This window comes from Schistocerca cancellata, chromosome 11 (genome assembly GCF_023864275.1).
Source record: "Schistocerca cancellata isolate TAMUIC-IGC-003103 chromosome 11, iqSchCanc2.1, whole genome shotgun sequence".
NCBI lineage: Eukaryota > Metazoa > Arthropoda > Insecta > Orthoptera > Acrididae > Schistocerca > Schistocerca cancellata.
Window position 1 is genome coordinate 96,839,255 of NC_064636.1, and position 15,175 is coordinate 96,854,429.

General features: G+C 42.5%; 1 protein-coding gene across 1 annotated transcript in view; it reads right to left on the reverse strand.

The window, feature by feature from the left end:
* LOC126108258 (uncharacterized) overlaps positions 1–15,175 on the reverse strand; it is a 183,048-nt gene that overhangs the window by 155,178 nt on the left and 12,695 nt on the right. The window contains exon 3 of the mRNA XM_049913486.1: positions 11,556–11,702. Within this exon, the coding sequence (XP_049769443.1) occupies positions 11,556–11,702 (147 nt within the window). The remainder of the gene's footprint in view (positions 1–11,555; positions 11,703–15,175) is intronic.

Here is a 15,175-nt window from a genome sequence, read left to right on the forward strand (position 1 = left end):
GAGGGAATCAACATCTACATCTACATGGTTACTCTGCAATTCACACTGAACTGCCTGGCAGAGGGTTCAATGAACCATTTTCATGCTACTTCTCTACCATTCCACTCTCGAATGGCGCATAGAAAAAAGGAACACCTTAATCTTTCCATTGGAGCTGTGATTTCTCTTATTCTATTATCTTGATCATTTCGCCCTACATAGGTGGATGTCAACAAAATATTTTCCATCAGAAGAGAAAGCTGGAAACTGAAATTTCGTAAACAGATTTCGCCACAAAGAAAACCGCCTTTGTTTCAGTGACTGCCACACCAACACGCGTATCATATCAGTGACACTCTCACCCATATTGCGCGATAACAAGAAACGAACTGCCCTTCTTTGCACTTTTTAGCTGTCCTCCGCCAATCGTACCTGGTAAGGATCCCACACCGCGCAGCAATATTCCAGCAGAGGACGTACAAGTGTAATGTAGGCACTCTTTGGTAGGTTTGTCGCATCTTCCAAGTTTCTGCCAACAAAGCGCAGTCTTTGTTTCGCCTTTCCCACAATATTATCTGTGTGGTCATTCCAATTTAAGTTGCTCGTAATTGTAATCCCTAGGTATTTAGTCGAATTGACAGCCCTTAGATTTGTGCGATTTATCGTATACCCAAAATTACTCTGATTTCTGTTAGTACCCATGTAGATGACCTCGCACTTTTCTTTGTTTGGTGCCAATTGCCACTTCCCGCATCATAAAGAAATTCTCTCTAGATCATTTTGTAATTGGAATTGATCGTCTGATGATTTTACTAAACGGTAAATTACAGCGTCATCTGCAAACAATCTAAGGGGGCAGCTCAGATTATCACCTAGACCATTTATGTAAATCAGGAACAGCAGAGGGCCTATGACACTACCTTGCAGAACGCCGTATATGACTTCGAGTATGAACTGTGACGTCTCTGCGAGGAAATCAAGAATCCAGTCACACAACAGAGACGATACTTCATACGTATCAAATTTGATTAATACTGGATGTATACGTGGACAAGGAAAAAAATTCCCGGATTTTTCCCAGATTTCCCGCTTAAAAATACACTTTCTCCCGCGTGAAAACACTTTTTCCGTCTTAAGTGACAGTATATTTTCTCTCGGAAGTGCAAAACTTGTCAATCCATTGAATGGTTATGGTTTTGGACATGGGCGTAGAATTTCCCGGCACTTTAGAAAACGAAACTCCGGGAAAAAAAGACACGTTTTGGAAATATCTTTGATGTGCAGCAACACGTACGTTGCGTATTTCCATATTACGACAGCACACATTGGAATTCCACCAAACACCGCATGTTACTTTCCGAATCACTGAAATCGAGATAGCGATGCGCTTTTGTAAGCCAGTCACAGCTCATGTCACGTGATCTCGCCAGCTCAAGACAGCGAGTATTCAGAGCATAGGACGCGTGATTTAGTCAGCCAATAGCAACATCCCTGTTAAGCAGCGGTAACACACAAGTTAAGGGCTTACATTAATATACATAGTGTTGCTACGAGAAAAGAAAAGCTTCCACATATAATATTGGTCACAAAGGTTAATAAGCTGCAAGAGAAGCTAATCTTTCGATAAAATGTTGATTTTTTGCGCGTGTTACACTTTAAGACACATCACACAAATGTGGCAGTAAAATTTTTAATAATGACATAAATGTCTGATCTCCAGGGTTCGAAATTGTTCTACATGGCTTGTTATCAAAGAGTTGATTTTTAAATGGAGTCGAACACCGTGTGATTTAAGAATTTCATGGTACATCCTCGCGCATAGTCCAACTTACGTTAAAGGATATTTACTTTGAAATTAACGCTTTTCAAACCAACATACGCATATTTTTCCACGACCTGCTGGAAACAGGTTTGTTCCAGCAGCTGCCGGAGAGCGCCAGGTAAGAGGCGCCCGCGCTTGCGCAGCTAACATGACGTAGGAAGCCCGTATGTACGTACATGTAAAACATTAAAAGATCTTGCATTACATTGTAAAAGCAGTAAGACGTCACAGGGTACTCCAAGAGATCGTAATTTCGTGAACCGTACTAAAATGTGCACATTTAAACTGCAACTTAAAGCGCACATTCGTGTGTCCAGATTCAGATGTAAATTTTCTTCGAGAACCAGTACTGCATTATCTCATGTTTGGTTCTTTATTATGGCATAATGCCGTACGTGATAGAAGATGAAAAACTTCCACCTGAAACGCAGCGAACACTTGAAACTAGCCAGTACTGTGGAATTAAAAATTTCGTTTAAAATACTTTGGATGCCTCTGCGGAAAAGGTTAATAAAAGCCAAATTTCTTTAGCAAACAGACAAAAATAACTTCATTGTTCTGCAAAGCAATTGGTGCTTGACTGTCAGAAAGGTGGAAACAAAATAAAATCTGAAACTAATAACGTATATCAGCCTTTGGTAATTATGTGAATGTCTTTTAATTCACTTGATACCTCCCGGCCAAAGATAACTGTTTTGCTTTCATTTGACGCGAGAGTAAACAAAGGAGAAACAGCAAAACCACTGAACGTCAACACGGGCCACGTGGAGACTGCCCACTGTAGCTCAGACTTCTCTGCGCATCAGCCTCGCATCTACGATATTTGCGAACCGGGTCAATGCTAAAAAAAAATTCGAATTTTCAAAAGTACCCTATGTGCATCTTGTAAAACACATCATTCTGAAAAATTTGAAACAAAAACATACGTGTTCGAGAAAATATAAGACATGTTATTTGGCCTTAAGTGTGCCAAAGTGCAGTGCCACGCCTCTTCATACAGCCTTCTCCTATCGCACGTCACTGTATTTCGCTCTGTGGAATTGAAACGTGTATATTTTGTACTGGATGCCATCAAACTTTATTCGGAACAGTTGAAGTTGAAATGTCCTGTGGTGCCTCTCCTGCTCCCAGTCAGCCAGTTTGACAGCCTGCCCCTCTTTATTTTTTAAAAAACTCGCCATTAATAGCGGATGGGATTATTTGTGATCGGGAGAACAAGAACTCTTCAGAAAATTTGGACTCTTTATTGCCTAATAGCTAATAACTTCCTGTTGTGTGTGACAAAATATAGGATACATAAAAACAATATAGACAAGAAAGATAGTACACATTTCAATACTTACCTCCTAGCATTTTTTCTCTCTAATCTTGCTAGAGCTTTAAATGGCGTGCTTTTGCTTTCTGCACAAGAATCTATTACCTCACCAAAGTTGGTCAAACTTTTTGCTGCATGAAAAACCGAAATTTCGTTATCTAATACTGAAAAAGCTGTTAATACAAATAATACCCAAGACTGTTGTGGTTTCTGGATCTGATTACGTTTATTTTGTCGCTGTATGCTAAATAAAACAAAACAGGCCTTTCTAATATTGTAGCAAATTTTGTAAAACAAACACACACACACACTTACACACACACACACACACACACACACACTTACACACACACACACACACACACACACACTTACACACACACACTTACACACACACACACACTTACACACACTTACACACCAAATTAGCGAGACTGTTTTGGCACAGATAGTCATTTTTAAAATACGATAGAATGTAATTCACTAAGTACATATATCAAATTCCTATTAGGCTTACAACCAGCAAAAAGCTTAATGTTAGGAAAAACTTTCACATTTTACTCATACGCACCAGTTTCTCAAGCATGAGATCGGAAAGTAGTATTACTAAATTCTTATATAAATTTGGAATAGTCTCGTCCTTCCATAATTTGTGTGATGTCCCCGTTTATTCTGCTTCCTCGTTCTAACAATCTTGTCATCACCAATTCTGTGGACATTCCTGCCACTGTCAAAATTTGTTCGCCGATCAACTTCAGTAACACTGCCAGAATCACCGGTTTAGTTACCCCGCGATTGTTCTGCCATTAGGCGTTGTTACAAATTCGTACAAAACGTTTTCTGCGTTACTTCCGAATCACAACTTAAGCGGCTGCTAGCCAGGGGCTGTACAACTGGTCCTTACTAGTGTAGCGATCTGGCCAGAAAGTTACTGTCAAACTTTCATTTTCTTGGATACAACGAGAAGATAATACGTAATCTTACCCACTTGTTATTCCTGCAGTCGTTTATTTCCATTCTGGTAGGCGGAATCTATGGATTTCGCTACGAATTATAAGAAAGCTGAACATTCGAAAACCCAATCAACCACATAATCAGACAGCGACTGGCATTTATCCGTTCGGCTTTACTCCGCTCAGCTAGTACGGCCCCATCCCCTTTTGTCTGCAGAAAGATTATTTTCTAGATGCGATTAGGATTCTCCCGACAGAGACATCACGTACACTACGCACGCATTCAAAAATCAACTTACGATTCATTCAGAAATGAACTTAAAATGTGTTCAGAAACCAACAAGGACGCGTTTCAAAATCATATAAATGATCGATAGATCAACGTGTTCTGGATGCTAGGCGCTTTGTGAAACAAGTTTTTCCTTGAGAATATGAATTTGGCGCCCCCTTTTCCCGGTACCATCTAGCTGTTTGCTGCGACTGCTTGCACAGCGGAGAGCCACATTCCTGTAGCCAGAAGCGGGAGAATCTGCTTCTCAAACGCGACTCAGCTGCGCATGCGCATGAGCTCGCTCGTAACTGCTAACACGAATGTAATGTAAACAGTTGTGACTTCACGGTCATCGGAAGGAATTTGTTGTTATGAAGTATTGCACAGTCTTCCTAAAGCCTTTGACACGTTTTGCTGTTGGCAGACGCTTGCATGAGGACTGTGTCGTCGTCGTATATGGCGCATTTCCTTTGCATTTTAAGTTATTTTGGTTTTTTCTCTAGTTAAGTTTCATTGTTGCAGTATTATTCTGCAGTTGCGGGATACAGTAATATCATTTATTAGAATAACGGTTCTTACCAGTCAAAATTACAAAAATTTAACTGAAAACTAAAACAATGAAAAATTCCCGGAATTCTAAAAAATTCCGGGGTTTTTCCTGGTTTTCCCCCGGATGAAAAAGTTCCCGGGTTTTTCCCGGATCTCCCGGTTGTCCCAGGACGTATACACCCTGTAGAAGATGAAAACGTGCCCTTGAAATGCAGCGAACAGTTGAAAAAAGCCAATAGTGTGGAATTGAACGCTATGTTTCAAACAAACTGGCTGCCTCAGCGGAAAAGATAAATAAAAGCCGAATTACTTCAGCAAAACGACAAAAGTAACTTAATTGTTCTGCAAGTTAATTAATGCTTGACTGTCAGAAAGGTGGAAATTGTATTAAAATCTGGAACTAATGACATATTTTAATCTTCCATAATTGTGTGAATGTATTTTAATTCACTTGATAGCTCCCAGCCACAGAAACCACTCTCTTTCATTTGACATAACAGCAGTGAACAAAGAGGAAACAGCAAAGTCACTAAATGTGAACACAGATCACCCCCCCCCCCACTACAAGTCAACTTCGAGGAAATTTAATACGTGTTATTTGGTCTTAAATGTGCCGAAGTGCAGCGGAAATTAAAATGTCCTTTGTTTTTGAAACAAAATAACCTCGCAATTAATACTGGATGGAATTATTTGTAACCGGAAGAAGAACTCTTCAGAAAATTTGGATTCTTTATTGCCTAATAGCTAATGACTTTCTGTTCTGTGTGACATAAAATGAAATACAGGATACATAAAACCAGGTAAGACATGAGACAAGCAAGACAGTACATATTTCTTCAATCCTTGCGTTTTTTTCTCACTAATCTTGCTCTAGCTTTACATGCCGTGCTTTCCTTTCTGCGAAAGAATCTGTTACCTCATCAAAATTCGTCAAATATTTTGCTACATGAAAAATCGAAATGTCGTTGTCTAATACTCAAAAAGCTTTTAATACAAATAGTACCAAAGACTGGTGTTGTTTCTCGATCTCATTACGTCTATTTTCACTGTTTGCAGGACGAAAGGAAATAGGCCTTTCTAATATTGCAGCAGCTGTAACACACACCAAACAAGCGAGATTGTTTTGGTAATAATGGTCGTTTTTATAATACTGCAGAATATAACTCGCCAAGTACCGATATGAAATGCCTGTATGGCCTACTACAAGCAAAAGGCTTTATGTCAGGAAATAGTTTGATGTTCCATTCGTAAGCTCCCGTTTCTTAAGCATGAGATCGAAAAGTAGAAAAGTAGTAGTACGAAATTTTTGTATAAATTTGGAACCGCCCCGTTTCTTCTCCTTTCTCGTTCTAAAAAAATCTTCTCTTCCCTAATTCTGTAACTATTCCTATCATTGTCAAAGCTCATTCTCCAGTTAACTCTACTAACTCTGCCAGAATCACCGGTTTAGTAATTATCCAGCGATTATTCTCCGGTTAGGCGTTATTACGTGTTCGTACAACGCGTTTTCCGCGCTACTCCCAGAATGGAACTTAAGCGGCTGCTAACCAGGAAATGTGCAACTTGCCCTCTCTAGTGTAGCGACCTGGTCAAAAATTTTCTGTCAAAACTTTCATTTTCTTTGATGCAGCGGCAAGATAATACGTTAGTATTTCGTATTTGTTATTCCTGTTGGTCGTTCGTTTCTACTCTGGTAGTCTGAATCTATGGACGTAGCTATTCGCTCATCATCTGCATACCAGTCAGTCACACACACACACACACACACTACATTCACCCGTGCGGCTTTATTCCGCTCAGCTCGTGTAGCCCCGTCCCCTCTTGTCTGCAGGAAAGTTTATTTCCAGGTGCGACGAGGATTCCCCTGGCAGGTACATCATGTACACAATGCACGCATTCAGAAATCAACTTATGATTCATTCAGAAATCAACTTAGAATGTGATCAAAAATAATCAAAATATCCACGGGTATGCTGCCGGTCTATAGTGTCCAACGGGCACAATATTTCGGCGATCAAACATGTCGCCATCATCAGGTGAACTGACGGACTGAGCTCCTGTGAACGTACCGGCACGGAGATCCGTACGCTATGGCTGCTCAGAGGCAACTGGGTTCGGTCGCGGCGGCGGCCGATTTAAATACCCTCCGCCCGCGGCGCGCTCCCTCCGCCGTCCGCGCCCAGCGCCACGGTCGCGCGGTGGAACAGCTTGCGACGGCGTCTGAGATGACGTCGGTGTGATGGCTCTGTCCGCCGTGGTCGTCACAACTATACGTCTGCTCGATTTACTCTTGACTAACCCGATCGCTGGTTCCCAAGCCTTGCTAAGATTATAGCCACAGTCCCGGTTTATGAGGTCGTCATTGGTGCGAATTTCGATGGCCTCTCTAACAACGCTGTCCCAGTATCTCGACGTCTTTACCAGAATCCTCGTGCGGTCATACTCCATGGCGTGATTTTCCGACAAACAATGTTCAGCGACCGCCGACTTGCTCGGATACATCAGTCGAGTGTGCCTCTGGTGTTCACGGCATCGATCCTCGACGGTACGCATCGTCTGACCAATATACGACTTGCCACATTGACACGGAATCTGGTACACGCCGGCCTTCCTCAAACCGAGGTCATCTTTGGCGCTCCCCACCAGTGCACGAGTTTTATTTGGAGGACAAAACACAGTTCCGACCCGGTGTTTCTTCAGAATGCGGGCGATTTTCCCCGAGAGTGCGCCTGTGTATGGAATAAATGCAGTGCCTACCTCCTCCCTCGTGACTTCATCCATCTCAACAGGTTGTGCTGCAGTGGTTGGGCGGAGAGCACGTTGAATCTGCCACTCTGAGTACCCATTTTTTCGAAATACAGTTCTCAGGTGTTCCAATTCCTGGGGTAGACTCTCTGCGTCAGAGATAGTGCGCGCCCTATGTACTAGAGTTTTAAGTACCCCGTTCCTCTGTGAAGGGTGGTGGCAGCTGTCTGCGTGCAAATACAGATCAGTGTGCGTAGCCTTCCGATACACCCCATGACCTAGGGTGCCGTCAGCCCTTCTCTTGACCAAGACGTCAAGGAAAGGTAATTTACCCTCCGTTTCAGTCTCCATAGTGAATTTGATGTTGGGGTGTATGGAGTTTAGATGTGTAAGGAAGTCAAGGAGTTTATCCATACCATGTGGCCAGATGACGAACGTGTCGTCCACGTAACGGAAAAAGCAAGTAGGTTTCCATACGGATGACGACAGGGCTTCCTCCTCGAAGTTCTCCATGTACAAATTCGCTACCACCGGTGAGAGTGGGCTACCCATGGCGACTCCCTCCGTTTGTTCGTAGTATTCTCCATTAAAAAGAAAATACGTGGAAGTCAAGACATGCCTAAAAAGTTCAGTGGTCTTCTCATCAAACTTCTGACTAATCAATTCTAGTGACTCTCGCAGGGGTACCCTCGTAAACAAGGAAACGACATCAAAACTCGCCATGATATCTGACTCATCCAACCTGAAGCTATCAAGGCGTGTACCAGATTCCGTGTCAATGTGGCAAGTCGTATATTGGTCAGACGATGCGTACCGTCGAGGATCGATGCCATGAACACCAGAGGCACACTCGACTGATGTATCCGAGCAAGTCGACGGTCGCTGAACATTGTTTGTCGGAAAATCACGCCATGGAGTATGACCGCACGAGGATTCTGGTACAGACGTCGAGATACTGGGACAGCGTTGTTAGAGAGGCCATCGAAATTCGCACCAATGACGACCTCATAAACCGGGACTGTGGCTATAATCTTAGCAAGGCTTGGGAACCAGCGATCGGGTTAGTCAAGAGTAAATCGAGCAGACGTATAGTTGTGACGACCACGGCGGACAGAGCCATCACACCGACGTCATCTCAGACGCCGTCGCAAGCTGTTCCACCGCGCGACCGTGGCGCTGGGCGCGGACGGCGGAGGGAGCGCGCCGCGGGCGGAGGGTATTTAAATCGGCCGCCGCCGCGACCGAACCCAGTTGCCTCTGAGCAGCCATAGCGTACGGATCTCCGTGCCGGTACGTTCACAGGAGCTCAGTCCGTCAGTTCACCTGATGATGGCGACATGTTTGATCGCCGAAATATTGTGCCCGTTGGACACTATAGACCGGCAGCATACCCGTGGATATTTTGATTATCAAATACGCCGGGAGAAACTCAAGAATCACGTGATCAAAAATGTTCAAAAAGCAACAGGGATCAGCTTCAAACTCTTTTCAATAATCGATAGACCAATGTGCTCTAGATGCTAGGTGCTTTGTGAAACAACGTTATTTTTCCTCAACAATACGAAATTGCCGCCTGGTTCAGATACTCCGGTTTGCTGCGTACACAACCAACAGCGACATTTCTGTTTCCAGATGCGAGAGAAGGTACTACTCAGACGCGACTCAACTGCACACGCGAGTGATTCCGCTCGTAACTGCTTAATTGAATCTGATGTAAACAGTTGTGACTTAACGCTCATCGGAGGTAATTTGTTGTTACGAAGCACTGCATTGTCTTCCTACAGCCTTTCACAAATTTTGCTGTTGGCAGACGCTTGTATGAGCACTGCGTGTTTTTTGTTTATATATGAAGCATTTCCTTTGCAATTTAAATTTCATTCCCTCGTCCATATTTTGTTGCTGCAGTATTATTCTGCAGTAGCGGGATACAGTAATGTCCTTTGTTAGAGTATCGGTTATTACCAGTCAAAATGACAAAAAATTAACTGAAAACTAAATCATTGAAAAACTCCCGGGATTCTAGAAAATTCCCCTGTTTTTCCCGGTTTTCTTGTGGATGAAAAAATTCCTGGGGCCTTCCCGGATGATCCGGGCCGTATACACCACGTAATAGTCTCTTGTGAGGAATGGTATCAAAACCCTTCTGGAAATCAAGGAATATGGAATCGATCTTAGATCCCTTGTCGACAGCACTCATTACTTCATGGGAATAAAAATCTGTGTTGCACAAGAACGATATTTTCTGAATCCGTGTTGCTTGTGTATCAATAAGTCATTTTCTTCAAAGTGAGTCATAATGTTCGAGTACAGTATATTCTCCAAAATCCTACTGCAAATTGAGGTCAGTAATATGCGTCTGTAATTCAATAGGTTACTCCTATTTCCTTTCTTGAGTATTGGTGTGACCTGTGCTACTTTCCAGTCTTTAGGAACAGACCTTTCGTCAAGTGAACGGTTGTATACGATTGCTAAGAAAGGCACTATTGTGTCTGCATACTCTGAAAGGAACCTGATTCGTATTCCATCTGGACGAGAAGACTTGCCTTTCTTAAGTGATTTGAGTTGCTTCACAACACGTAAAATATGTACTTTTATGTCACTCATGCCAACAGCTGTTCTGTTTTCGAATTCTTGAATAGTTACTTTGTCTTTTTTCGTGAAGGAATTAAGGAAAACTGTATTTAGTAACTCCGCTGTAGTGGCACCATCATCATTGTGGAAACTCTGCTGTTGGTTTTATACAGTAGGTCCAACTATCTTTGCCCACGTCGGTTGCTCATTTCTAAAAATAAAAGTTAACTATACCATGGAATTATGCAAAACTTCTCCTCGGTGAATCAAAACCACTACTCATCACACCTGGTGACCATCATCCATCGAATACAGGAGTTTGTTTACGAGTGACGAGCCATACAGTGCTGTACGCATCTCCACTCAGCCACACCCACTGCATTTCTCACTTCTAGAGAGCAGATACCTCAACCATTAGACCAGCTGAGTGCATTTGCTGGCGTAACTGGAAATGCCATTGTGGATGATCTTTTTACCCATGGTTTGCAAACACTACCGCCAGAGATTCTCATGTACATCGTCTGAAGTAGGATAACATCCACCGATTAGATTTTCCTCTTGCTGCTCTTCCCACAAGTCCCCCCGGGATAAACTCTAGTGGAAGTGTCGATGAGAAGCTGAGTCAGAAGTGGAGGTGTGCTCAGGCAGCCGACTGCTCAAGGAGACTGCCTGCGATAAGCAGCAAATCTGGGTTCCTGTTACAGAGCGGCACAGATTTCCAATAGTCACTACAGACGTAACTGACCAGGGAACCATTTAAGGAATATTCGAATTACATTTTAAGACATACCCAAAACAAGCTGTATCCTCATTCCAGTACTAAATATTAACTTTGTCATTCTTACTTGTATTTCTGTTTACCTTATTTTCGCCATTTCTTACTCAGTGTCTTCAACAACTTATATCTACAACCATTCACATAGGTTTTGTTGAGAGGAATTGTGTGAAAAATCCTGTTTCCACACCCATTTAATTCAGAATCAATTTGTAAGACACACAATCGTCACTAAAAACAAAATCAGATTCAACACATCAATATATAAAGAATCTTTGGGAATGGGTATGATTTGAATGGGACACTTCCTACGTAACTACAGTTGAGTGACTCTGAACTGAACGTAATTCTCACTGCAAATACAGAGAACGAGAAATCTTCTGCATATGTGCTCGATCTTCAAAATATCATAGCCAAAAAAACATAAAAAGGAGTAATGTTTAATGGCAACTGTAACCTCTATCCAAAAGTTGAAGCAATCTGTTTTTTATTTTATTTACTATCTCGGCTGGTTAATGCCAAAATAAGCAGTACTGTGAGGGTAAGACTTGGGCATGTATGGCAACACAACTCACCGGTAGCGAGAGACGGCTGCGTCATCAGGTGGAGGGGTGTGTCGGGCAGACGTGGGAGGCGCAGCTGCAGCAGGAGTCCGGCTGTGGCCGCTGTGGGGTTGACGGTCGGAGTTGGGGGTGGACCCGCCCCCTGTGGCGGTCGGCGAGCTGCACAGAGAAACACTGTGTGGGTGGGCGCGTTCACACAGGGGCTCACTGCAGGCGGTGCAGCTGAGGGACTGTCCACGGGGGCAACAGAACCACAGTGCCAACAACACCAGCCTGTCACTTAACGTGATTGTATCACCAATTAACTGGTCTTTTTCTGCACTACTTCTGCTATATTCCCCACTGGCGTAGCTTAAGATACAAAACAACAAATTGTTCAAAATGAAGCACAAACCAAATCCCAAACATAAGGGCCAAAAATTTTTCTGCCCTGACAGAACAACTATCAGACAGAATTTAGAAGCAGTTAAAGTCAACTGGCTGCTACTTTCGGTTGTGAGGTAATCTGAAAACTGATATATGGATGCTGAATTATATCACTGGAGGAAGAGGGTGAGAGAGAGAGAGAGAGAGAGAAAGAAAGAGCCAGTGATAGGGAAACAAACTCATAAGTTGGGGCATCAACTTACTGTTGAAACTATATGGTCATGGATATGCAGGGGTTGTTTGATGTGGAGCCTGAGGGAATGAAGAAGACGGTCAAGAATTACAAGAGCTATGCTATAAAATTTATAGAGAGTATATTCAAAATTTGCTTTTCAGTAAAGCAAATAGGACTAAATGTATCCAACGTCTTCATAATTCGATTCCTGGAAATAACAGCAGTGGTGATGTGTTTCTTAAACAATTTTCTTGTTGAGCAGTTTGCAGTACAGACCACCATTAAAAAAAATGGGTTAGGCCCTGTATGCAATTTTATCTGATGTACAATGGTTCCAACTTGTGAAGTAACCTGTAGTCTATTGAATATGGATTTAAAAAAAGTTGAAAAGGAAACGAAATAGACTTGTATGGAGTAAATGTATCCAAGAGACAGAGGCAACAAATGATAGCTGGATGAAAACGTCACATCAATACTGACGCTGTGGGAGACATGTCGTACACCTGCTGTATCCCAGTAGCAGGATATCTGATAGGCTTCCCTGGATGACCTCTGGTGACGCCACGGAGAACTTCAAACAAGGCAGGAGGGCAGAGATTGTTTGTCTGTTTAGTGAAAGGGAATGCACAGAAAATATTCAGGGTGATAGCTGAACAGAGACGAGAAGGAAATGTGATTGTAAGGCACAGCATTGAGTGTGACAATGTTATTGTGCTGGCTGGAGTATTCTCTTCTTGTTTGCCCCCAGTGTGCACGACTAGCCCCAGTGCTCATGGCTCCTGCTTTACTGGATATCTCAGGGAATCATACCCTGCTCTTTGGGGCCAGTCACCCAGGAGTAGCGTCTTTTTTAGTAATCAGTAAAGTCCTCAGTCCCGGGTTCGAACCTCTCAGTCACTTAAATTTTGAATAAGAATAATCAGCATTGGTGTCTGAAGACTTCCAGCATAAGGTGTCACCCTCTTACGGCCAACAGCCTTTCCAAAGAGGGCGGAGGGGCCGACAGAGGTTCAGAGCACTCTTTCCCTTGAGGCTGGAAACTGCTCCTAAATGAGGACGAATTGGCAATGACCAACAACATGAGGATACAGAAGGTCATGGAAACCACTGCAAAAAGATACGTAACGTGCATCAACATGACATGTGGCATGTGATTCAATAAGAGCCATAACGGTCTCTCCATTGGCAAAAGAGTAGTCCCACATTCAAACCTCCAGGCGAGGAGGCCCACGGGGGAGGTGACCATGAGAAAAAGGTTGAGTAACCAACATTGTATGATTCGGGAGCTGGAAAGTGAGGAGTTCGAATATGGTTGAGAAGCCAGAAAATAAGAAAAGGGAAATGCTGAGGACATATGTTGCTATAGTGGGTGTCAGTGATGTGGAAAGGGGAAAGGGGAAAAGATTTCTGGCCACATGAGAATAGGGTAGTAGCAACAGCAGCAGATAACAGGAGTAGGATTCAGTATCAATAGAAAGGCAGGGCAGAAAGTGAGATACTGTGAACGGATGAGTATAGATGTTCTCGTGAGAATCGAAAGCAAACCAACAACATCCATAGTTCAGGTATACATGATGACGTCGCAAGTTGAAGGTGGAGAGAGAGAAAGTATGAGGATATTGAACAGGTAATTCGGTACATATGTAATAGTCATGGAGGGATTGAAACGCAACCGTACGGGAAGGAGTAGAAAAGAGGGTTACACGAGATTATGTACTTGATAATAGGAATAGGAGAGAAGAAAGGCTAGTTTAGTTCTACAGGAAATTTATCCTAGTAATAGCTGTTATAGGCTAGTCAAGAATATTGAGACAAGGGGTATACTTGGAAAAGGACCGAAATATGGGAGTTTTAAAGTCACACTATTTTATTGTCAGGCAAACATTTCGAAATCAGATACTGGACTGTAAAGCATACCCAGGAGTACATGTAGACTCATAACAATTTAGCTGTGATGAAGAGTAGGCTGAATTTTACGAGACTCGTCAGGAGCAATCGATGTACAAAGAAGTGGAATACAGTAGTACTAAGGAAAAAAGAGATGAGATTTATGTTCTCTGAGGCTACAGATACTGCGATAATAAGCAGCTCAAAAGGTAGTTCAGTTTAAGAGGAATGGAGATCTTTAAAAACGACAGTAAGAAAAGTTGGAAAGAAAAACGTAGGTACAAAGAAGCTAACTGCGAAGAAATCATGGAAACTATAAGAAATCCTTCAGTTGATCAGTCAAAGAACAAAAATATTCAGGAAAATTCAGTAATTGAGAAATATGTCACTGAAGGATAAAATGAATAGGAAGTGCAGAGAAGCTAAGGTGAATTGGCTGCACGAAAAATGTGAAGAAATCAAAGAAGAAATGATTCTTGAGACGACTGACGCAGCATATAGAAAAATCTTCCACGGAATTAAAAGCAAGTGTGGTAACATTAAGAGCACAATGGGAATTCCAGTGTTAGATACAGAGGCGAGATCGGATAGTTGGAAGGAGTACACTGAAGGCCTCTCTGATTGGAACAACTTGTCCGATGGCGTGACAGAAGAACAAGCAGGAGTCGGTATGGAAAATATTGGTGATTAGAATCAGAATTTAAAAGCGCTTTGGAAAATTTAAGATCAAAGAAGGCATAAGCTATAGACAACATTCAATCAGAAGTTCTAAAATCATTGGGGTGGTGGCAAAAGGTCTATTCTCACTGGTGTGTAGAATGTATGAGTCTGGCAATATACAATCTGACTTTGAGAGAAATATAATCATCACGATTTGGGAGACTGCAAGAGCAGAGAAGCGTGAGAATTATCGCACAATCAGCTTAACAGCTGAAGTATCCACGTTTCTGACAAGGATAATACACAGGAGAATGATAAGAAAATTGAAGTTCCGTGACGTTCATGGGATTTGTGGTCCTGGAGAAAGCGTTCGGCAATATCAAGTGGTGCAAGATGTTAGAAATTCTGACAAAAATACATGTAAGCTATAGGAAACGACGAGTAATTTGCAATATGTACAAGAGGCAAGAAGGTAAAATAAGAG